The following is a 26,358-nucleotide window of genomic DNA, read 5'->3' as shown; positions in this document are numbered from 1 at the left end:
CTTCAGCTTTATATATGAGTAGTAATGTTTAAATACCTAAACAAAAATAAAAAACAAAATTTGTTTATAAGTAAAAAATCTTATTTAAATAATATATTTATTATAAAAATACAAATTGTAGAAAAGTATCAATATTAAATAAATCCATATTTTATCTATTTACAAACATGTACTACTCTAATTATTCTTATCTGGTCAGCTTTTCTCAGCCAAATCTCTGAAACATAAATAATAATTTTGATTATAATAATTATTACAATATAATATATTTTTCAAATGTGAATATATAACATATATGTATATGCACAAACTTCTTATAGGTATAAGCTTTCGTGCAATTGAGTATAGTATAGTGTAAATATTTTGGATTTCTGTCTTTTATAATATATGTATAATTGCAAAGTTTACTAATTTATCTAAAGTTATAACGAAATATAGTAAACTGGAAAGGTACTCTATGAATATTTATGCTTACCGCTGCAGCGCCGGCAAGTAACGCAAAAAGACTGCGTTGTGGCGGTCGGCAGTGTTTCTTACCGCCCTCAGCGCAGCATAAATTTGGGAAGCAGTCCACGCTGGAGCTGCAACGCTGGGGAAACACGTCGTTCTGTGGTGGTGCCGTACATTGTAGATACGACTCGAACATACGCACCGCTGTGGAACATGGGGGCTTATTAGAAGTTTCTTTTTATTATCTTTGGTTAATTATTTTCTGTTTATAAGTAAAATATGTTCTATCTATCTAAGATTATTTTGAGGTGGAAAATTTTAAATATAACATTGGTTTTATATTATGTACAAGAAATATGTGGTGAAAACAAATTACCATAAATTTGAAGAACACTCAAAGTATATTTGACAACATTTTTTGTCTTTTGGGTCATTGGGTTTTGTTGTGTTATGCATGTTACTTATGCTAATGCTACGGTTGGGACATATTGCTTATTTTTAAAAAAAGAAAACACCTTCACACTGTATTCCGCACACAGCAGAGTAGGCAGAGGGAACCCACAACCATCGCGTTACAGTGACACCCTAGCGCCGCTGCGCCACGACGGCCTTGAGTTTTTTTTTTAATTAAGTGTATATTTTTTAATCTAGCACTTTTTAGCATATAGTGAATTATTAAGTTGTATATTCCACGTCTGTTCCACTTGCTCAAACATTTAAACCTATTGTTAATTTAATTAATAATAATGAACCTATTGGAAGTTAATAATTTATTCATCATAGGTAATTTGTGAGATCATGACCAATATTGCTTAAAACGTCTTTATAAACTGTTTCTTGTATTTGTTTCAATACTATTTAAAAGAATCAGCTTCTGCAGACAGAGGACCTAGGACAGTTAGTTAGTTAGTTCTGAAGACTACTCCACATTGTGTAGGTATCGAACCGACATACAGTTTCAAGCCTCATATTTGTGACCCTGAGCCACAACTGGACTATTTTTAGCTTTATTAAAAATTATATATAAAAAAAAATTTTTTTGAATAGCCTAAATGCTTATTAAATTTTATTCTTATATCTGTGATAATAATACAGTGAACTAGATTTTTTTGCGAGCGATTCTAAGCTTTCCATAGGTAATATCGTTTAATTTTTTGAAGAGGAGTTGTTACTAAAAGCATATTTTTATGGTAAATTGATTTTATTAAATAAATTGAAAAATTTCAAAGTATTAACATAAATACATTTTTTTAGTTTCTATTATAATTACCAAATCATTATATTCATTTGTTATTTTTTGTTGCGGTTGAATTAAAATAGTTAAAGGTTGAGAGTATTTAAGACCGTGACATTAATTTCACAATTTTTTAAATAACCTAGACTAAGCCTTATAAATGTTGCAATTATTATTTATCAGATATCAGTGCCCATATAATGTTTTAATAGATTTTAACATAATAATATAATTATTGTAAATAACTGTTTGCAAAGGAATAAATATATTTACATTTTCTGCACTAAAAGATATTAATTTGTATCAAGTGCTATTATGGTTAAGAGTTTGCTAACTATGTATTGCTCTATTTGGCCCCAGGCTACAGGCATAACTAGTAACAGTTTATTATAGTCATCGACCTCTTCACATATTATGTATATCGTCCCGTTTGGAAGTTACAATTACAAAACATTTATAAACTCCGCATGGACGATCTTCTTTTATATGAGCCTACTGTTATTATAAAAAATAAATACAAGCGTTCCATATTCGAAAGCAACCATGTATCATAGATAAGTCTACGCAAATATCTATCTCTACAATAGTTAGTAGATTCTAGAATAGGTGATAGTAGTATCTTTATGTTGTAAAAACTTAAATAAGTTGTAACAAGTGTATAAGAATTTCGAGGTAATTTGATGAGATCGTATGGCATACTGGTCAAAGCGCTTGGACGGTTTTCAAGAGGCGCAGGTTCAGATCCCGCTATGGTAAAATTTTTAATCGTTTTCGATATAGTCCTTTTTTCCTAAGGATTGAATAACACTTTAAAATATATATTAAAAAATTCTCTCTCTAGTTAAATGATAATTCTAAGTAATTTTCTCTGTGTAGCGGGAATTTGTAAGAATCTTCCTAAAGAGTTACTAACACCATAAAATAGTTGTAAACAAGCGTATAGCGTACGTAATTTCGTCGTAGCTTGATGAGAACATATTATGGTTTAGCGGTCAGCCTCGTGGACGGTTTCCATGAGACGCGAGTTCAAATCTTACTAGAATTATATCGTAATTTACTATTATAGTTTTTTTATGTAGCGTCTTTTTAAAATTAAACGTTATAACGAAAATTACTTGCCTAATTTATAAAATTTCATCTAGGTAAGTAATATTTATAATCGAATCGAAATCGAAAGTCTTACGCGCTTCAATCCTGTTGGCGACGGGCACCAGGTCGAGCCTGGCACGCGCGGTGCGGCAGTAGGAACGCGTGCCGTCGGGGCAGCACACGCGTGGCCAGCAGTCCGCGTCCGTCTTGCACGTCTGCACCTCGAACAGCAGCTCTCCCAGCGGCGCCGCTGGGCACTCGCGAGGGATGACGCCGAGGATAGCTGAAACAATATGTTTATTGTCATTTATTTCATATATTTTTATAGACCTCCCGTACGTTCACTATGCCACTTATATCATGGTAGGTAGAGGGAACCTAGTGTTAAGACACTCCGTTGCCACTTTAACACGTTAAGTGGCGAAACCCAACACCGTGTTTTTGCCTTGGCAGTTGGCACCAGAGCGAAGAAATGATAATATTAATAAAATGTAGTAAGTAGGTATTATAGTTAAGCATTAAATTTATTTAATGTTGTTTAACTATAATACTATATTATTTAATGGTTAATATTTTTATACTATATTCTATATTTAGGTACATAAAACATTATTTTATTTAAATTTTGTATGTCAGCATTATAAAATAGGCTTCTAAAATGAGATAACAAATTAGTTGCGTTATTATCACATATTACATGATCTTTGAAACGAATGCAAAATTTACTGCTGCAATTATTTCAACAGAGTGAATGTTTCTGAAAAGCACAGCTAATTATTATTCTTTATATTTCCCAACAGCGAAAAGGTTACGACGATATGATATTACATCAGTTTATCATGAATTATGGAGAATATCCTGTAATATTTATATATTGCATTAATATATTATGTAATATTTTGCGCATTAAATGCGTAAATTTCCATCTACCTAGATACCTATATACACAAGTATGTAAAATGCATTATAAGAGTGTATTTTGCAAGCCAATATAGACTTATATTTACTAATTCAAAATTGACAAAAAATGGAGTCCCCTATATCTAAAAGTTTTATCTAAGTATATATAAAAACAGCAATAGGTCGTCGTGCTGCAGGGGTTCAACCGTGTGACTGTAATGCGACGGTGGTGGTTTTAATTTCCATTCGGTAAAAATAATTATTATTTTCATTTCCTCGCTGTGGTAATAAGGCAAAAGCGCGGTGTTGAATTATGCTACTTAACACGCAATGCCTCAAAAAATCAGCTGAAAATATGGAACGGAATGTCTTAAAACTAGCTTCCTACTGCCTACAATACACTGCTATATGAAAAATAATAAAAAACTATAAACATAGATTACAAATTGTATCTAAAACCAACAGCAGCAATTATATAACACTTACGTTGGTGCGATTGTTCTGATACGGTAGGTCGTGGGGCGGGTGCTCCTTTCACACACTGGCCTTGGCAGCAAACTTGTCCGGGCCCGCTGCTCGCGCGGCACTGAGCGTTGGTCTCGCAGGGAATTGGGAACAACACAACTGGTATATTCTTTGGACAAATCAGCTTTTGGTTCTTACCTATATACGAAATATTTCAAATGAAAATTTATATTGTAAATAGCATTTAGCGTTTGTAATTATAAGTCCGTTATATCAGGTTTATATGTCGAGTTCAATACAAGCGTAATTCGATATAAATCATAACGTTATGCTAGAGTGCTTATGTATTAACCCTGAGTCTCACGTTTAGAACTCACGTAACAACCGCTTATAATGTCTAAAGTTGTCAACGGTTATTTTTTATTAGTTTATAATTGGTTCTAAGGTTTCTTATATAACATCATTTAGAAAACTCAATTTAACCAAAATTTATTTCGAATTTATCGAACGGTTACAGTTTTAAAAGTAGATCATACGTAGAAAATTGTTAATTAAAAAGGAATGTAACTTTAATTCCATTATGGGGTGCAATCTATTACCGGTTTTAGCCATATACCTACTAAACTTATATTCTATATTTGGTAGGAGTTAGGACCAGCTCCGTTTAAGATTTGATTTAAAACAAATTTTAGAAAGAGAATTCCAAGGCCGTTCTTATCTGGTACGGAAAATAAATATAAATATAGATAGAGGTAATTTTGCATTTCAATTTACTATCTAATTAATTAGAAATAAAAAACCGGTTAAGTGCTAGTTGAACTCGCCAACTAAGGGTTCCGTACCAATTTAGGAAATAAATATATGCTACATGTTCTTACTTCTTTTTAGCAAAGTGACAAGTGACCTACAAAGGTTTCCATTTTCCTTTTAGAAGACAACCCTAAAAACAGAAATAGCAACAGATAGTCATCAATTACCAATTTTTGCGGGAGCAGCTTTAGGTGTAGTTTGTATAGGCAGCAACTGGAGGAACGGGCGCGGCGGTTCCGTTGACGTCGTGGTGGTTGTCGGCTTGGGGGTCGTGGTAGTCGTCGTGGTTGTCGAACTGGTAGTACTTGGAGTCGTTGTAGTAGTTGTTGTCGTTGTTGTGGTAGTTGTGGTACTAGTGGTGGTGCTTGTGCTTGTGCTTGTGCTAGTACTGGGACTTGAACTACTCGATGAAACTACACTACTCGCCTCCTTGTTTCTAAAATGTTTAGAATGAAATCTAATGACAGTGTTAGCCACAAAAGCTCTAAGCGTGCGTTAAATGAGTTCTAATTCTAATTCTGATGATTGCAATATTATTATGAATATGTAATTAGTAACAATAACAAATAGTTGGCGAATTATACATTTATCTTGTTATAATTAAGGAATTATAAAATTACATAATATTTTCCTATTAGATATTCGATTATGATACAATTCTTACACTATGCCTCTTACTTACATAATACTTATTGAATGTAGAATTGTCTCTATAAATGTTATTTTGCTAATACAAGTATGGTATATGGAAAATCAAAAAATGATACTATACCAAAGAATTTGTTGTAGTGTGAAATGAGCTATAAGATACTATAAGTAAAGTATTGAAGCATGCCCATTGCCTCACCACTAAGAATATATAGCGTCGATATAAAAGACATCAACGAGCGATCAGATCAGTTTATTATTTTTTATAAAAACTTGCAAACTAAACTTAAATATAAATTTACAATTCCCATTTATTTTAAACGATCTAATGTAAAGTAAAGTATATGGATATCCCAGAAAAAAGAAATTATAAAATTGAATTTTTGAAGTGAGTATAATAAATATTTTTTTAGAGACGCATAAGACATATTTTGAAACGCAATACTCTGTGTATATGTAATGGTACATATAATAGTACAAAGATTTTATATTAGTTATTTAATTGCTAAACAGTTTATTATTCACTAAAAATGAAACTGCAAGTTAAAAAGCATTACAAATACAATATACACAAAAAGCGACATATAATGGAGGTCAAGCTATTTATTTATTACTTATGTTAAGTTAAATAATATATTTTTATAGACACTAAACAAAAGAAAAGTTATGACCTTCGTTTACATTAAGTTGTTAAAAATAAATTTAAAACTTTGCGGTCATAACAATTAGGTAAAGGCTTGTTCATTGATTTATTATTTGTTAACAATAATTGTTTACAGGTTATTTAATTAAGATTAATAATTATTTTTTAAGTTTATCTTAATTAAACAAAAAAATCAACAATGACATATTTTATGTTACATTTCAATATTTATTTTTTTAATTTATTTCGTTACAAGTTTGACGAATTATAATAATCAAATTTCAATCAAAGGCAAAGCGTAAAATAAACAATATTTTACTAACCGTAATTGAGCCACTTTCGCTCCTTTCGTACAGAATCCCTTGCAGCAGAGATGCTGGGCTCCCATCACACTGCAGTCTGTACTTTTTCGACAGGGGATCGGGAATAAATCTAACCAACCACTGGTGGTGCGTACTTTCGGACATTGCAAAGATTGGCAGTCACCTAAAAATATTAAATTTTTAAGAGATCCACTTCGAGTACTGTACTGTTATATGTCTAATAAAGTGTCAAATTTCATGTAAAAGGTTTTATAATTTTATATAGATTTTTTTAAAACTTTTATGTCAATTTACAATAATAGAAATAATAATATTGTCTATATGTTATATAAATTGTATATCTAATTTATGTTTTTAAATTGTATCTACAAACGCAAGCCTCATTACAATAGGAAGATATTAAAATACGAAGTATGGTTCTAACGAAAGATATAGAGTTGCCGGAGTTTTCTTCGTTAACAGTGCCAGAAGTAAATTTATCGACAGCGACGTTAATGTCCGCGGCTCCGTACCTCGGCAAGCATTGCGAGGGAATCAACAACGAATTTATGCTGTGTAGATGTGAATCAAACGACCCGCGCGCTTGTCTTGAATTAGGAAAGAAAGTCACGGCGTGCACGTTGCAGTTCTTTAAAAATGTTAAAAATAATTGTCTTGAAGAATTTAATCAGTACGCGAATTGTGTTGATAAGAGTTCGGGAGACTATTCCTTTGCAAATTGTCGTAAAACCCAAGCGGTTTTCGATCAGTGTATGAAAGACAAGCTGTCCATGACCCGTCCTGATTTTGGTTATTTTTGTCGGACGAGGGTGCATAACAGTCCAAGCGCACCACCTCCGCCAGAACCATGTCCTTGTGAGTCGAAGTTTACAGACACTCCGCCTTCCTTACCGGAATGCAAACCACGTCCCCCAGCTCGTTTTGGCGGGCGCTACTATTGGATGACAGAATAATTACTATACCAATATAGTTACAGTTCGATCCATGAGTTGTGGCCGCCCAGAAGATAGCTGTAGATAGCAGTTTAGATTTGATTTTTCTTTTTGAGTGAACATTGCGCAAAAGTTCGAAAAGGTAAACTTAAGGGCGGCAACGGCTCGTCGACGAATGTCGGCTATTATTGCCGAGATTTATGTATTCAATACTAATTTCAGGTTTCTATGATTGTGTTCATAGAAAGCTGCTAGTTCATACTAGCTCTCTGTACTTACTGCATTACTTAGAAAGTAAATATTATTAATCTATTATTATAAACTATGTACTTTTAATATATGCTATTAATAAATATTTAGTTTTAATTACTTTCAAATCGCTTTAAAATGCATAGAAATTTGTTGAAAAGTCCTAAAATAAAGTTAAGAAAATATTTTCAAAGTAATACATCCTCAGTGGTAGGTAATCCCATTGTAGGTTCTTCCTTCATATCTTATTTAGTAAGTACAAACGAAAGCCATATTGTAAAAACATAATCAGTTACTCTATAAGTTTAGCAAATAAGTATGTAGCGTCCGGCCAAATATTTTCATAATTTTTAACGCCATATTTAATATTAGTTTTAAAATTCCAATGTTATTACGTTATACGTTAAAAAAATATTTTTACACAATTTAAATTAGCATTTTTGCATATTGTCTAATTTTAAAATAATTTGTAATGTGCGGCCAAAGTTCGCTGGGTTAAAAAATTGAATAAAATTTGTAATTTATATTTAACATTATTCAACAGAAACATAACGTTAAGACTGATATTTTTTTGTTTCACACTGTAATCCACTCATAGCAGGGTAATCAGAGGGAACCTGGGAACCTAGTAAAGACACTTCCGTCCCCATCTTCTACCGAATTCTGGGAAACTCCACGCTGCGCGATATTTAAGTCGATCACTTTTAAATTATTATAAATCTATGGAAATGTTAGCAAATATATTAATATTTTAATATTAGGTACATGCGACATTTAAGTGCTTTAAACTTAATGCAACTTGTTATGCAAGGTCTTTGACGTGAGCAGCCCGTCTTTGCCGCACCGGCAGCCGCTACTCAACACACGTATTATTACTTGCAAAAGCAGGAAACAGTTTTATATATAAAGAAATAACTAAAGTAATTATCTACTCTCTAGTCTGTAACTATTACGACATGATTGCGACATAGATAATAAGTAAATGATATAATTATATCTAATAAAAGTATATAAATGTTTTACTCAGTGCCGTCATAGGACCTGTGGATTTGAGGGCCCTTGGATACACACGAATTGGGGCCCAGTTGTAAAGTAACAGGCAACAAACTTTTACAAAGCATTCGGGGGCCCTGTGACTCTGTAGACCCTAACGATGGGCCCCAAATATTACTTTACTTGGATAAAGAAAGTGCTTTCACAACTAGAGGGAGATAATAAAGGATTAGAAAAATAAGATGAAATAAATTCCATGATGAACGAAATGACCAGTAGTAGAAAAGGTCAGTCGTAGCGCAGGGGCACAAGCGTGTAGCATTTGTGTGATGGATTCCCACTAGAGGAAATGTTATATTTAATATTTTCATTTCTTCGCTATGGTGTCGAGGTAAAACGCGGCGTTGAGTTACGCCACTCAATACGCAATGCCTCCAAAATTCGTCGTAAAGTGGGAAGCGGAGTGTCTTAACACTAGGCTCCTGAAGTTGAAAAAAAAATTTAGTGGTCAATTCCTATTCATTTATAATTAACGTTACACGCAACAATAGAAATGACTTCTTGCAATCAGTAATATCCGAAGATATAGTTGTTGTTAGCCTTTAACATCTTTAACAACAAACCAATACGCGCTGCCAACATTAAAATAATAATATTTTAGTCATTTGTCAATCAAGAATGCGATTTGTGAAACACGTATGCAATTTAATTCTAAATATAAGTAGGTAAATATGATTAAATTGCAGTTCTTGGGTAAGAAAATGGCAAAATTTAAATAAATCTACAAAGGTGCATATAATGTCAATAGAATTTTTTTTTTCACTTTCTTTAATTAATTTATTAGAAAAATGGATTTTCAACTAGAATACATAGATAGTTAGATGGATCTAACTCAGGTATTTATAACGTAATAATAATTAAATCAAAACATTATTAGATAATATTACATACAAAAAAAGTTAAGTGGTACGAACATGGACAAATATCATTGTGTCTTGTTATCCCTATGTATTTTTTCAGTTAGGTAATATTTAGCAGCTTCTAAATCTTTACCATGAGAGATTTTAAAAGTAATTTACAACACTTGTTGGATGAACTGTTGAGTTTTCGAATAAATTGCAATCATCATTCAAAGATGCACGCCAGTTAACTAAATTGAGGAAATCGTCTCATGTAGCAAGCGCGAGCTATCGCCTTGCAAAATCATTATTAACTCAATATGAGAAGCTTAATTTTAAAATATCGAATAGTAAATAATAATTAAATTAAAAAAATCGTTTGCCAATTTATTAATGATTTGTATTTTTTTTTTTCATATTGACGAAGTAGGACAAAGGATATAGAGAAAAAATGTATAAGAAAAAATTGTAAACAACGTGACAGTAGGATAGTGAGTAGATGAGAACTAACTGTGTATGCAATAAAGATGACATTTTTTTATATAATACTTAAGATTATAAAAAACCTAATAAGTTTATTAAAATGTACTAAATATTTATATAAGTAAATAACACGAATTATCACAGAAAATAATCACGATGTAAATCATCGTACCTAGTCCTTGACATAAATAATAACTGTATTGTATATCTACTAGTGAATTAAGTATACTATGTTAGGTACATAGTATACCAGTATACCTTTACTTAAAATATGCTTTATATAGCATAAAATTATCCACTTACCAACCTTAATTATAATGCTTTTAAATTATTTTGACTTGTATTTTGTGAAAGGAATATCGTAAACTTAGTTCAGGGCTATTTCATGACCGGAATTATGGTCCATATAACAAATTCAAATCGTTATCTATTCTCAAAGTTTATTTTGGATTTTTTTTACTCTGCAAATAATAGTTATATAATTGTTAAATAAATTATAGACATTAATATTTTTTGTTACATGTGATAAAAAATGTAATGTAATTATATAAATATAAAATTGCAAATTTTGTGATGTTTTTTCATACTGTAAGATATCACTTCTTGCCAAATTTTATAATTGGTCCACTGGTAGGTCTCTATAGGCCACTCAACACGCAATAGAATTCGGCAGAAAAAGGGGAACGGAGTGTCTTAACACTAGATTCCCTATGTGTGTAATTCCAGCTGTGTGCAGTTCAGTGCAAAATAATACATAGCCATAACTATGATAATATTCCTTAAGTCATTTGTATCGATTTCATAACAACCGAAATTGCAAAGGAACTCGCAATTTTATTTCCAGTATACTGAAGTTCAACGATTCTGAAACTCTAATGATTATTGAGAGATTTTTATAACGTAAGTACATATGGGTGCGAATCAAAAACCCACGACTCCGTATTACAGGTTTTGTAAACAAATATGTATATTCGTAAGAAATCCTCCGTAAAAGGAATTAGTAGGCAAATTCCTTTAAACGCCATGCTTCGATTTATAACAATAAAAAATCAAAAAAATAACTGGACTTACCCATGACATTATTTCTAGTATGAACGACAACACAACGTAAGTGTGTAAGTAGGACCAAAATGAGAAAAAGAAACAAGTACCCACTCTTACGCAATCGGTTACGTACTTATACCTATATTAAAATACCGGTCAGTTACATTTAACATTTGCGAAAGGGAAAACTTACAAGTATTACTAAGAATCAAAAATTACCAGAGCTACTGGTTAAGCCATGGGTCACTTTATGTGCCACTTTAAGGACCGCATTTATAAATTGTTCTCAAGGCTGAGAACGATCTTGAGATGCCGTTTTCATTCATAAATATGTAATTTATAAATGAAAACGCAATCTTAAGATCGATCCCGAACTTGAGAGTCGCTTGAAAAAATGGGTCGAAAATATCTTATGACAGAGCGATAGCTAATTTTAATAGTGTTTAGTATTATTTTAATTCTTGCTTACACTACAGACTTATGGTGGTGGATGTATGGTCCGTACCTTTTTTCACCTTACACATTTTATTTTATTATTTTTTTCTTTCGATATTAAAATTGTAGTGTGTTATGACTACAATTTTAATATCGAAAGAAAAAAATAATATAAACGTTTCAACAGGACTGCAGGTTTTGAACCTGAGCTTACTTTTACTAAGTAAATTCATAAAAGTTGGATAAGGCATTTCGTAATAAAAATTAAAATAACTACGTACAAATTTATGTCAACATACGTATATAAAAACATAATATATAATTATTTAGATTATCACTTACAAAGTTAAGAATAGGCGCAGATATAATTACTCTTAAACGTGCTATGATTAGGATCTTTCCTGTAATTCATCACGCTATGCCACATATTTTTATGAAACATAAATAAAACTATATAATATACATTACTAAGTACTTAAAAATATATTTCAAATATATTTTATATAAAAAAATTAGGGTGGCATTACTAAAGAATGAATGCGCTTACTTAAGATAGATGTAGGTTACATCTCACTTAAAAAATAGTTGCTAGCTTTTACATACGATTTGGCCCCTTAGTCAAAAGAAAATAACTAAAAGTTTAAATTAAATCAGCTTCACGCTGTATCCCGCGCACAGCAGGTTAGGCAGAGGAAACCTAGAGTTAAGACACTCCGTTCCCCACTTTCTGCCGAATTCTGGAGGCATTGCGTGTTGAGTGGCAGAACTCAACACCAGAGCGAAAAAATGGAAATATAAACGTAAATAAATATTTCACGTCCACGAGCGGGGATCGAACCCACAATCGTCGCGTTACAGTCACACCTTTGTGCCGCTGCGCCACGACTGCCTCAAATTATTAGTTAATTTTGATCTGTGTATCCAAAAGAAAGTAACTCTTTCCCTTTCTTTCCGTAGGTTCAGTATGTTACATCGAAACGCTTGCCGTGATATAATCTTTCTCAATAAACGGAATATTCAATATAAAAATATTTATTCAATTCAAGCCAGTAATTCCCGGGATTAGCGCGTTCGGCCAAAGAAACTATTTAGGTTTATTATATGAGTATAATCGGTATCTATATGTAGATAAATTTAAACGGTTATCGAATGTAGAGACAGGGGTAAGAACATGGACAAATATTATAACATTTATAGGTTATTTGTTACCGCTAGTAGGTAAATAACGCGGAAAACCTAGTGCTATATTATTTTTAGAAAAAGAACAAAATGCTAAACATAGCGGGACTCGAACCTGTGCACCTCAGACATCATTGAAACGCTCTGACCACTAGGACATACTCGTATGTACGTTTTTTTCGTTTGTTACGTTTATAAAGATGATAGCTAAGGCTGACTTAAGTTCCCCACATTTCGCAAGATTTTCGAGACACTGAGATGTGTGGCGAAATTTAACGCCGCGTTTGTCTACCAGCGAGAAAATTAAAATAATAAATCGACAACCATGCGGGCAGTCATTGGCGGAAATCTAGTTAATAAGATTTATATTTAATAATTGCAGCGGCCGTCCCGGTCCCTGTACAATATATATTTTCTATAATTAATTATAGAAAACGTATATTATACAGGGACAACCAATACAGATATAAGCACTACAGTGCACAGTACTTAAACATGTTTAATTGTTAATCATAATAATATGAGTGAGTTCTTGTTTACTTATAATTTTTAAATAGAAATAAGGACTTAATAATTTTCTTAGCTGTAATAATTAAAAAATATATTTATTATAATATAATATAGTCATAAAAATATACATTTCCATATATTTTAATACGCATACGTTTATTAATTGTTTATGTATTACGCGGTACGAAATTAATAGGGTAGATTATGAATTTAATAGGGTACTTTATTTTCATATTTAAAATATCAATTTATTAATTATAATTTTCTTTTTTTTTATATTATAAAATAACTAGTAGAAAAAAATAATAAGAAAATAATAATTCAAACATGCTTTAACCTTACCCAAGTCCAAAAATCCAATCAATAATATCGTTAATGTTAATGTTTTTGAATACATTTTTTACACTATTTATAGCACAGGATCACAGTCAATAATGGCACTTTCTTGGTTTGCGGCTCTTGGGTGAGAATGTCCACTGCTGACTAAGGCTGGAGAAGGCAAATGGTGCCGCTGGCCCGCAGGTTGCATAAGTACTTGCCGCTGTTGATACAGATTATCATTTGGCGGACAAATACTTTCGCTGCACTTTATTGCTACAGTACGCTTGCCCTCTTTAGCGAACTAAAATTAACTAATTGATATATACCTACATATATATAGTTAAGCTTATGTTCAAAAATATCTGAAGTATATGTAATATATATATAATGTCGACACATTAGGGCGGAACGGATGCTGATGACAATTTAATTTACCTACGACGCTCTCTAATATTAATTAATATTATTAGGTATACTGGCGCAGCGGCACAGGCGTGTAATTGTAAACGCGACATGATGAGGGTTCGATTCCTACTCGAGGAAATGAACTGTTTAATATTTTAATTTCATTGTCGAAATAAAGCGCGGCGTTGAGTTCCGACTTGACTCAACACGCAATGTGAGTGGGAGTCGATCCCACAATCAGTCGCGTTTACATTCACATACATGAGCCCCTGCGCCACGAATGGCCTCAATGTTCTTATTTTTGCTTATTTAAATAAAAATATTTTAATGTTATAAAATTATGCATATTAAATCTGAATATCTTATTATTTTACTAAAAAATAATAAGCTTGGCTGTGTCAATATACTCATCCGTGTGAAATCAATTTAATGTCGCAGTTGAACTCAGCGTCTATCGTAATTCGTAATAGCTAAGTGTAAGCCACAGAGGCCACACAATATTAGTACCACCGCCATAGTACTCACTTTGGTAATGTAAGAATAAGACTCCCAGGTGACTACACTACAGATTCCCAGGTGAAGAGACATTTTTAAATTATTTTGTTATTGTTCTCTAATAGCAGAAAAAAATTACTTGGCCAAGACAAAAAAGGGTCACGTCAACATCATGCAACTACTAAAATTATGAATTATTTAAAATTATTTTCATTTTCTTCACCTGTCAGTCAGTTTTAGGTGACCTATAATAAACAATAAAAAAAATGTCTGTTTATTGAATATATTTGCGATTCTAAAATAATTCATAGAACATCAATCTATGATTTTATATTTTTTTATTAAAGGCTTTCATATGCAGAAGCGGAGCTAAGGCAAAAGAAACAATTAGATGAGTAATAATTAATAACAAAATAGTCGAGCGTGATGACCATTTTCCACAAACATATAAGAATGGGAACATCTGATAAATAATCATAGTCCATCTAAAGTCTAAACTATATGCGAACTAAACCACTATAAGAACAAAACAAGCTAAATTAAAGATCGAGAAAATGTGAAGAAAAACGTAATGGTGGTAATAGCTTAGCTAAATAAATTTGTTGTGGGTTCGACCCCCACTCGAAGAAATAAAATATTTATTTAAATTTATATTTTCATTTCTTTCTTTTCTTCGCACTGGTGTCAACGCAAAGGGCGTTGACACCAGTCGCCAGACGCTAGTCAACGCGCTTTGCCTCCAGAATTCGACGGAAAGTGGAGAACGGAGTGTCTTAACACTAGGTTCCCTCTGCCTACCCTGCTGTATGCGGGATACAGCGTGAAGCTAATTTGATTATATTATTTTTATATTTTTGCAAGTTACACTTGAGAAGTTGCGATGCGACATCCATTTTTAGACATGGGCGTTACGTAGCGTCACTAGTTTCAGAAACTGCTTACAAGCCAAATCACGGCATAACTAGTTTCGGGCTGTCCTCGAAACTAGTTATGCCGTGATTCGGAGCTCCGCGGTTATTCGAAGCTACACACATGTTACGTTGTGGTTATGTGTCTGTACACATAGCCATTATTTCACATACGTAGTTTCATGAGAGTAAGCAGTAAGCACTAATCAAGTTACATCGACACTAGCACAGTTGTATCTCGCAAGAAAAAAAGAGACGAGAATAGGCGAATTTGATTGAAAAGCTACAAACATCGTATTTTTTTGTATTAAACACCCAATGAAACGAAAAAGCGATTCTAAACTGTAAATGCAGAAGTTAAACTATATTATTTACATATAGTTTTATGAAAATTCCAAGAAAAAACCATATTATTGTTAATAGCTACATTGACACTTATATAGTTGCATCTTGCTCTATTTTAGTACGTTCCGCAAGAAAAAAAGAGACGACAGTAGTTTTATATGTATGCATTAATGCAATTTGATCGATTATTATTTTATATCGATAATTAAAACTGGACGTCCTCCAGCTAGATGGGGTGACGATATTCGCAAAGTAGCGGGCAGCGGCTGGATGCGAAGAGCTGAAGATCGAGCTCAGTGGCGTGCCATTGGAGAGGCCTATGTCCAGCAGTGGACGAGGACAGGCTGATAACGATGATGATGATGATGATGAATTAAAACAAAACTCTGCCTCGACACCAGAGCGAAGAAATGAAAATATAAAATGTAAATAAATATTTAATTTCCTCGATTGGGGATCGAACCCGCAACCGTCGCGTTACAGCCACGCCCTTGTGCCGCCACGACGGTGGATTTTAACCAATTCCGAGTTTTTTTGTTTAGCGTGACGTAGCTTTCTTAATGTTTATTATTTATTAAAAGAGGTTCGGTTACAATGGCTTGCGACGTTCACTTCACACTTGTATATCTTAAGCACATTGGGATTTTTTATTCGATCTACTAGACTTTTAAGAATTCCAGTTCAGTTATTATTTTATTTAATTCATTAATTAAGAGTCAATTAGAATATTGTTCAACTATCTGGAATCCATATTATGAAACACATAAAAACTGATTAGAACGAATTCAAAAAAGTTTTTAAAAATGTTATCTTCCAGAGATCACGAAGTACGATGACTTATTAAAATATTATAATATGTTAAAATATCCCATCGCAGAAATATTGCCGATCTTTGCTTTTTACACTAATTAGTGTCTTGATTGTTCGAAGATTTTAGGTGAACTTAATATTATTACCCTTAGATTGAATGCAAGATTATGTACCCAAAATTTCAAAACGAGGTTCGCTACAAAAAATTGAGGCCTAAATCCACCACTTAATAGAGCTTTGAGTGTTGATAATAAATTAGCGCAAAAATCTGAATTCGATGTTTTTAATGATTCCTTACGTTTGTATAAAGCTCAACAGAAAAAATATTTTATATACGCAATAAAGAATCCATAACTGAGCTTACAATTTTTTTTAAGATCTTAATTTTGGTTTTGTATTTTGTTATTTTTTTTTTGTTTTATGTTTAGCTATATAGCAGTAGTATATGCAGACTGCTAAAATTAATTACTTTTTAAATGTTTTTAATTTTAAGTCTTTTAAATTTTTATTGTATACTTTATTTTAATTATGCAAACAAAAATTCTGAAATGGTCAGCAAATAAAGGCTTTATTTATTTATTTATATTCAGTAGCAAAATTTTAACATTTAATTTTAATTTAAGTACTAGTTATACATTTATAACTGTGTTTATGTTACAAGTTTAAAAGCCTGTTTTTGTAGTATGTAACGTTGGCTTCCTAATAAATAAATAAATTAATCTATTGTGCTCTGTGCTTACTTTCAATTTTAAAAAATAAAATAAATAAATCAGCTTCACGCTGTTTCCCACACACAGCAGGGTAGGCAGAGGGAACCTAGTGTAACACTCTGTTACACTAGGTTCCCCACTTTCTGCCGAATTCTGAAGGCATTGCGTGTTCAGTGGCAGAACTCAACTCCGCGCTTTACCTCGACACCAGAGCGAAGAAATGAAAATATTAATTTAAATAAATATTTCATCTCCTCGAGTGGGGATCGAACCCATAACCAGCTGGTTTTTACCTCAAGTTTGGTCTCAAGTTTCATCCAATTTTAAACCTTATTATTTTTCTATTACGTGTCAGTTTCTCGTTTATGATTTTTTTTGTATTTTTAAATTTCTTTTTCCATTCTGTAAGTGTAAAATGATTCCCTCTTTTTGAATGTATTTTTACTTAATTTGGAATTTTAATTTCACTTCGTAATTAAATATATCAAATATTATTAAAAAGCGATCAGCGAAAAAACTATATAAAATTCTGTATATTAAAAATATATAATATAATAAAGTGTATATAAAAAAATATAGAAAAATAATTGTATTTAAAAGAAATTAATAAATAATTACATTTTAGTAGCAAGATATTGTAATTTAACCTAAAACGTTTTCGTAATCATAACTATAAAAGTAGGCGTATTAAACTTTCAACTGCTTATGAAGCATTTGTAACTAGTTACAGAAATAACTAGTTTCTGAAACTAGCTACGCGTGTACCCGAAACTAGTGACCACTGGTTATGCTTAAAAGACGTTACGGCCCATGTCTATCCATTTTTACTGAAGGCTAAACTGCGGGAATAAACTATTCTATATTTTATGGTTTTTAGGCGTGCCATTTTCATACAATATCTTCTTCTTCATCCTGGCATTAATCCCGGCTATTGTCAGGGTCTGCCTTCCTACACAACCTACTCCACTTTGCACGATCTTTTGCATCCTCGGTGGTTAGACCATTGGCTCTCATGTCCTGCATCACGACATCCAACCAGCGCTTCCTTGGGCGTCCGGGAGGTCGCACCCCAGGGACTGGTATAGCAAGGCACTTGCGTCCGACATAGTTCTTAGGCCGGCGCGTAACGTGGCCAAACCATCTCAAGCGACTCTCTTGGAGCTTATCCGCTACGTCACGGACCCCAAGACTACCTCGAATGAATGTGTTGCGTATGCGGTCAGACCGCGTTACGCCGCACATCCACCTCAGCATCTTCATTTCCGTGACGTGAAGCTCCTGAGTGTGCCGAGATAGTGCTGGCCAACATTCGCTGCCGTATAAAAGAACCGGTCGGACGATGCTCTTGTATATCAGCCCCTTGAGCTTGGGCGGTATTCTGCGGTCGCAGACCACACCAGTGACCTCCCGCCATTTGGCCCAGGCAGCGCTTATCCGGCCATGGACATCGTGATCGATGCCTCCAGACTCGTGCATAACGGATCCAAGGTACCTGAACTTCTCCGACTTAATGGCTGGCTCAGGACCTATAAGGATGGTGCTCGAGTCCCGGCTCCCGCAGGCCATGTACTCTGTCTTCGACACATTTAGTTTAAGACCGCCGTTCTCAAGCGTACCCTTCCAGAGGTTCACTTTACGCTCCAGCGTCAGTCGGTTCTCGGCAATGAGTGCTATGTCGTCGGCATACATCATCAGCCATGGAGGCTGGTCCTGGATGTGAGCCGAGACAGTATCGAGCACTACATTGAATAAGAACGGACTAAGAGCCGAGCCCTGGTGAACCCCCACCGTAATCGGGAAGGGTCTAGTGTCGCCAACAGCAGTCCTAACCATAGAAGCGGAATCGTGGTACATGTCTCTGATAATCTCAATATAGGCCTCAGGGATCCCTTTGGATCGCAATGCCCACCAGATACACTGACGAGGCACACAGTCAAAGGCCTTCTGCAGATCTAAAAAGGCCACATGCAGAGCTCTCCTTTTTTCCCTGTATGCCTCCATCAAAGTTCTGAGGGCGAAAATGGCGTCCATGGTGCCCGATCCTGGCTGAAATCCATATTGAGACTCAGAGACAGTACACTCTCGGCGGAGCCTGAGGTCGATCATGCGCTCGAAGAGCTTCATGGTATGACTCATAAGCTTAATGCCCCTATAACTACCACAATCTTGAACACTGCCCCTTCCTTTGTAAATAGGGGTAATGAAGCTAAGCCGCCACTGATGCGGCATCTTACCAGTGTTCAAGATATGGTTAAAAAGGTCAGTAAGCATGAGCACACCAAGAGAGCCCAACGATTTCCACGCTTCGATCGGAATGTCGTCAGGTCCCACCACTTTTCCGTTCTTCATGCGTCGAAGGCAATTACGTGTTTCGTCAAGGGTTATTGGGGCAATAAGTCCGAGGTTAGGCGGTGGGTCGTGATGGAGACTGCATGGGTGCTGAGTATTCAGCAACTCCTGGAAGTAGCTTCTCCACCTCTCCTTCACAGAGGCATGACTACAGAGCAGCGTGCCCTGGGAATCTTTGACGCAAAGACATTTTGCGATATCTTGCGTCACTTTATCCCGGGAACGTGCCAGTTTGTAAATGAGCTTCTGCCCCTCCACAGTTTCAAGTTTATCATACAATGGTGACAAACTTTCTCTGCGGGCTCTGGCTACAGCTCTTTTACAGGCACGTTTAGCTACTGTGTACTCCAGTCTGTCTTCAGGAGAGTTGGATTCCTGCCACTTCTTAAAGGCAGCCTTCTTTTCACGAGTCACCTCCTGCACCTCGTCATTCCACCACCATGTCTCCTTGTCGATGACACGTCCTCCCCTAGAAAGGCCAAGAACTCGCCTGCCCGCCGCAATGATTGCCGACTGAGCCCGATCCCAAGCATCCTGAGCAGTCTCGGTGTTCGTCGAAATATCGTGACTTTTCACCTCTGCCAGGAAGTCGGTCTGCATCGGTCCATTCAGCAACCACCACTTGATCCGAGGCCTACGTTTCTCGGCTACTTTCTTCTTCGGAGTGACGTTAAAGTCCATGACAAGAAGACGATGTTGGGCCGTTAGGCTTTCGCCTGGAATGACCTTACAGTTAGTTACCCTGCCCATATGACTCCGTCTGGTCAATAAGTAGTCTATTTGAGTTGAATGGGACCCGCTCTTATACGTGATAAGGTGCTGAGAATTCTTTTGGAAGAACGTATTCACGACGGCCAGATCAGACGCAATACAGGTTCTCAGAATGTTTTCTCCCTCTGCATTGCGAAGACCGTGCCCAAAACCCCCGTGAACACGTTCATACGGCTCAGCAGCCTTACCGACGTGCCCGTTCAAGTCCCCCCCAACTAAGACCACTTCGGTAGACGGCACAGCAAGTAGCACCCCTTCATACTGCTCCCAGAATGTCTCCTTTTCGGCCGCGCTACATCCCGCCTGGGGAGCATAGGCACTGATTAAGTTTGTGATAACGCCCTCAATCAGTACCCTCACTCGCATCAAGCGGTCGGAGCGACGGTCAACTTCAAGGAGCCCATTCTGAAGCTCTTCAGAAAGCACTACCGCTACACCGTTTCTACCCGAAGGTGACCCAGTGTATATAAGCCGGTAACCCTGTCCGATGTTACGGGACTTATTGCCCTTCCAGCGTGTTTCCTGGAGGAAGGCACACTGGACCCGACGTCTCATGAGTACATCTGCGAGTTCCCTGCATCGTCCGGTCAGAGAGCCAATATTCCACGTTGCAAAGCGGAGTTTCCTTCTGGGTACTAGCGTCTTTAGCCGTGCCCGTACATGACACGGTAGCCCTTGCCCACTTGTCACAGGTGTAGGGCGATGTGCCTGCGCGTCGTTTTGCGGCGACGCCCTAGCCGTACCCAGTCTTTTCTTTCGTTGTCGGTCCATATAAGTGGCGGTTGGCGGTTTTTAAATGGAGCGACTGCCGTCTGACCTCCAAAACCCCTTTGTGGGGAAAACCGAAGGGAGAGGAAAATAGAAGGGTAGGATAGGAAAAGGAAGGAGGGAGCTAAGGAAGGAGGAGAGGGGGGGGACACCATTCTTACGGACTGGATGAGGATATAAGAGTGGCGGCTCGAGGATCCGGGGTCGCGTACCCGTATGCCCACAAACCAATATCGGACAGATATTAGTCTGGGCACCCTCTGGAGGTCATTTTGGTCTGAGGTTTTCATACAATATATTTCGAATATATCACGTAGAAAGGAAACAAAGTGATATCCGCTGGTACAGGTTGACACTTGACAATTAAAACTTAACAATTGACATTAGCCTTCAAAACAACGAGGGTCGAGGAGCAACGTGCTTTTAAATTTTAAAACAAATATAGTATTAATTAACTTGCACTTTAATGAAAATAATAAACAAATTATTGATTTAGGCAATTAATACAAACCACTAAAATGCCAAAATTAGATGAAAAACCCAAAGTATTTCTAGAGGAATTTCGTGTAAAGGTAACGAAATTGGAAATTTTTAGAACAATTAAGTCTTAAAGAGGTTCTTATTTTTATTAAAAAAAAAATGAATGTTAGACACTTACATACTTTTCAGAATGCTCCAGAAGACTATGGAATGGCTGATGAAACATGGAATTTTAAAAAATTTGCTAAGAACTTTCGTATAGTGATAGTACGTATGGACAATTCTGAAATGGAATTTGATTTAATTGGAATACAACCCGCGTTTGCAAATGCATTCCGCAGATTGATGCTAAGCGAGGTCCCAAGCATGGCTATAGAAAAAGTTATGATCAAAAACAACACATCAATCATTCAAGATGAAGTATTAGCACATAGATTAGGCTTAATTCCTCTAAAAGCAGACCCTAAATTATTTGAATATCGTCCAGAAGGTATATTAGACCATTTTACATGAATTTTACATTAATTTTGTTTTTATATTTTAATAACTTATTTTGTACTGCTTTTACATAGATGCAACAGAAGGAACAGAGTTTGATACATTAGAATTTACTTTAAAAATTAAATGTACAACTAACAAGTTACAAAATAAAGAATCTTTTAGAGCTGAAGACATGTATGAAAATCACAGTGGTAAGTCATATTATTTCTTTATATATGTAGATTATAATATTAAATTATAAATCACTGATATTTCTTAAATATATGAAATTATCCTCACACCAGTTTACTCATCTGCAATTAAATGGAGTCCAATTGGTAACCAAGCATCTGTGCATAAAGAAGTAGATATTGGACCAGTACACAGTGATATACTAATAGCTAAAATGAGGCCTGGACATGAACTGGATCTTAATTTAGTTGCAGTGAAAGGAATTGGCAAGGACCATGCTAAATTTTCCCCAGTTGGTTAGTAAATATTTTTTTCTGTAGTCTTCTAAAAATATTGTTTTTGCTTTTGTTATTTTTTTTAAAATAATTACTGAGGCTGTCAAACAATCACATTTACTATCACAAGCCTGTGACATGGGTGACGTGACGAGCCTGTGATGTGAGTTGTAGGTTCAACTCCCACTTGGGGGAATAAAATATTTTTTTTCCTGACTTTCTGATTTCCTTTTCAATGTGTTAGTTTTCAAAATTCTAAGCAGAGTACTGCTCTGGCGATCTTTTACAAAACAGCGAGAAACTAAGGATCTTATAGAATATAATAAAGATCATAATACTATTCAATATTATTTCAGCTACAGCATCATACCGCTTATTACCTGATGTTACATTGACTCGTGAAGTGAATGGAAGTGAAGCAACACTTTTGCAGAGCTGTTTCTCACCTGGTGTGATTGGTCTAGACTCTAGCGGTAATGCATATGTAAGGGATGCTAGATATGACAGTTGTAGTAGAAATGTGTATAGATATGACAGTATTCGAGATGCTGTTGTATTGAGCAGAATAAGGGATCACTTTATATGTAAGAACTATTTATTTCATTTAATTAATTCAAAAAAAAATAATAAATTTTGTTTTATTTTGTTATATTTATCAGTTATATTATATTTTCTTATTTTGGGGTAAATTTTTACAGTTAACGTGGAGTCAGTTGGAGCAATGCCACCAAACATCATTTTTGTTGAAGCAGTTAAAATACTAAGAGATAAATGTAAAACATTATTAGATGAATTAAATAATTTTTAAGAGCAGCCAAAAACAATGAGTGTTTTATTTTTCCTGGTACTGAGTAAGTAACTGTTGGTTTTCTCTAATTGAAAACCTATCATGCAGCTATACTAAAATATACAACTTCAACAGGTGTAACTCAATCGGCAAATCAATGGGTAGGGAACCTTAGTGCCTCTCTATTTCACCTCCGTGTATGTTCAGCATTTTTCACTGGAATTTAGCAGATATTTGAGATCTGTGCGTATGATTATTTTCCTCACTATAGCAGAATAACACCAACATCGTTTAAACATCGTTTGCACGTACAATAATATAAAACTATCCCTCCATAAATCTAGAAATTAACATCGAACAAAAATAGTTTTTGAGAAAGTTAACTCTTAACAACAACTTTCAGGCCCTGTAGCAAAAAGAAAATTGTTTTCTGGTGATTTTTTTTAAATAATTCCAGAAACTGCTAATGTTTTGAAGAAGTGCGTGCACTAGTACTGGTGGTGTACTACCCGCTAATACTGGTCTTTATATGGTATGCGTACACGAGTAGTGGGGCGACATCCTATAAAATAAATTTAAAGTTTCCATAAACGCGCCGTATTATTGAATTTTTATTTTATAAATATAAATAATCATAAAATCAGAATTTATAGTTCTGTAGTAATATACAATTTTGTAGTAAATACAAAGATATTTGAAAACTTAACAGGCTAAACGTAATCCGATGGTTGCGACTCATGGTCAACTATTGTAGCAAAAATATTTTTTTATGACATTTAAAACCACATTAAGTACATAATAATTAAAATTAAATTATATAGACGGGTAAAGGTCGGCAAAACTGCACGTTTGGCCATACACAATGCAGTGCTGGTACCGACGCTGTTATATGGCACCAAAAAGTGGGTATGACAGTAGAAGAATGAAAGAAAGATTAATTATGCGGAGATGTGATCTCTTCGTACGATATATGAAGTCAGTTTAGCTTACCGAATCTGCAATAAAGAGACAGAATGAAGAACGTTCTCATGTGGTTTTGGTACGTCGAGAGAATGAGTGATGAAAGAATGTTAGAAATGATTTATGAAGGAAGGGTGAGTAGTACAAGAGGGTCAAGAGGCAGAGGGAGACCTCGGTTGATCTTTGAAAACAGTAGGTATCGAAAATACTGGAAAAAGGTCAATGAGCCATGAGCAGTTCTCGTCCACTGTCATCAACCTCTCATACATTCTCTTATGTACGAGAGGTTGATTACAGCGGACGATGCGAAAGAGGTATGCAGAGGCACTCTCTTCTCTCTGCTAAAAATAAAACATGTAGCCAAAAAAAAAAGTGTTCTTCTGTGTTAACTACGTTTAAAACCATAAACCCGAAGACAGACCTGTAATGGCCTCCTCATCATCATCATCAGAGAGAACGCCATATCGACGACGACGTTCTCTATATTTGATTTTATTTCAATTTGACTTTATAAAAAATATTACTAAACAATATTGTTTTCAGGTATTACTAACGTACCTAAAATTAAGTTTAAGTTAAATTATTTTTTAGTCTGTAGCATTTGTGACATTTGACATATGAAGATATCTGTGCTTTATTGTTATAAAACAAAAAGGAAAAGAATTGTCGAAAATATTATATTTGTAACTTAGTTTTTTTATAAATATTTCAAACTACATATTGAATCATGGGGAGCTTAGACAGAGGAGTACTAACAGGATTTATATGTCGCTTATGCTCCGAAATGCATCGAGTTGTTCTTCATATTTACGGAGAAGAAGGCATTCGATTATGTATATCTGAAAAAATCAATAGATATCTTTCAATAAACGTAAGTATTTATTCCTATATGTTTTATTTTCCTATACATGTATAATCTCTGAACTAATTTAATTAAAAGAAAACTTTATTTTAGGTGTCTCGATCAGATCCACTACCTAAAACTATATGTAAGAATTGCTTAGAAAGATTAGAAAATCAACACAGACTGGTAATGCGGATCGAGCATGCTGCAAATATGTTAAAGGGACAAAGACGTGCACGTGTGGGTCGAGGATGCTATGTTAGCCTTTGTGACAACTCAAATGGCCCACCACCTATACAAAAATAAAGTAGTCATAGTGATTAATATCTCAGCACCTAGTATTACTAATTAAGTTAAAATTTAAATATAATTTGGTAATATTATACAAATAATCCTAAAAATAACTTTTGAAGTAACCATGTTTTCTATGTTGTTCCTTATGTTTTCAAAAGTAAGTAAAATCTTTATCACTGTTTAGTTGCTTGTTATGTCCTGCATTTAATATTTAGGTAATATCTGGCACCTGGCTATGTGCAATTTTCAATTCATTTTACTTAGTGAATTAGGATTATTTGTTCTTATAATAAGATCTTTGTAAATATTGAAAAAGTAATAGCACCCAATTATCTTTTAACTGTCAATGTTTGTAATTTTTATGTTATAATACATATATTTTAATAACTACCGATAATGTCAATATTTCTGCAATATTAGACACAAAATAAATATAATAAGGGTTATATTAGATAGTCAAGTATGTTTAATAAATATAAGATTTTTGTTCAATTTGTAATTGTATAAGAATTTTTAATTATTGTCGTTTATTATGTAATCACTAAATTATGTTTATTCTTAGGTAACATAAATAAATAGTATTTAAATAAATTCCTTTTTTAATTTAATATAATAAAAAAGAAACAGTAAAATCTAACATCATGAACCCCTTTAAAGTACACAACATTTACAATTTAAAAGGAAATAACCAAAAAAAAATCATCAATTTATATTAATTATTTGAATTATTACTCTCTGAACTTCATAATTTATATATTTGGCCATAGACTAGTTATTATAAATTCAATGTCCTCCTTTAGTGTGATTTACAATCAATTCACTTTGGATTTTAAATTCTTTGATATTATTATGACATTATTTTTATATATATTATATAT

The 26,358-nt window shown here is 34.3% G+C and overlaps 3 protein-coding genes and 1 pseudogene across 3 annotated transcripts; 3 read left to right on the top strand and 1 right to left on the bottom strand.

Annotated features, from left to right (window-relative positions):
* Positions 1-59: 59 nt before the first annotated feature.
* Positions 60-13,854, bottom strand: LOC146536889 (uncharacterized). The gene is made up of 7 exons (XM_085189313.1): positions 13,629-13,854; positions 6,563-6,725; positions 5,116-5,384; positions 4,160-4,336; positions 2,868-3,056; positions 476-654; positions 60-217 (listed from the first exon to the last, which is right to left on the bottom strand). The coding sequence occupies exons 1-7, from the start codon at positions 13,681-13,683 to the stop codon at positions 206-208; spliced, it is 1,044 nt and encodes a 347-aa protein (XP_085045439.1). The 5' UTR covers positions 13,684-13,854; the 3' UTR covers positions 60-205.
* LOC146536890 (NADH dehydrogenase [ubiquinone] 1 alpha subcomplex subunit 8 pseudogene) lies at positions 6,835-7,901 on the top strand (annotated as a pseudogene).
* A 7,687-nt stretch (positions 13,855-21,541) lies between the features above and the next one.
* Polr1C (RNA polymerase I and III subunit C) lies at positions 21,542-23,419 on the top strand. The gene is made up of 6 exons (XM_085189312.1): positions 21,542-21,740; positions 21,838-22,138; positions 22,221-22,340; positions 22,434-22,616; positions 22,952-23,179; positions 23,294-23,419. The coding sequence occupies exons 1-6, from the start codon at positions 21,687-21,689 to the stop codon at positions 23,401-23,403; spliced, it is 996 nt and encodes a 331-aa protein (XP_085045438.1). The 5' UTR covers positions 21,542-21,686; the 3' UTR covers positions 23,404-23,419.
* Positions 23,420-24,935: 1,516 nt separating this feature from the next.
* LOC146536887 (uncharacterized) lies at positions 24,936-26,071 on the top strand. Its single transcript, XM_085189401.1, has 2 exons — positions 24,936-25,213; positions 25,298-26,071. Exons 1-2 carry the CDS (start codon positions 25,070-25,072, stop codon positions 25,490-25,492), a joined length of 339 nt encoding a protein of 112 aa, XP_085045527.1. The 5' UTR covers positions 24,936-25,069; the 3' UTR covers positions 25,493-26,071.
* The last annotated feature ends 287 nt before the right edge of the window (positions 26,072-26,358 follow it).

Source organism: Heliconius melpomene, chromosome 8 (genome assembly GCF_056956725.1).
Source record: "Heliconius melpomene rosina isolate 202511_hmr_F chromosome 8, ASM5695672v1, whole genome shotgun sequence".
Classification (NCBI taxonomy): Eukaryota; Metazoa; Arthropoda; class Insecta; order Lepidoptera; family Nymphalidae; genus Heliconius; species Heliconius melpomene.
Note: the sequence above shows the minus strand (reverse complement) of the source record. Positions and strands in the feature narration are given on the sequence as shown.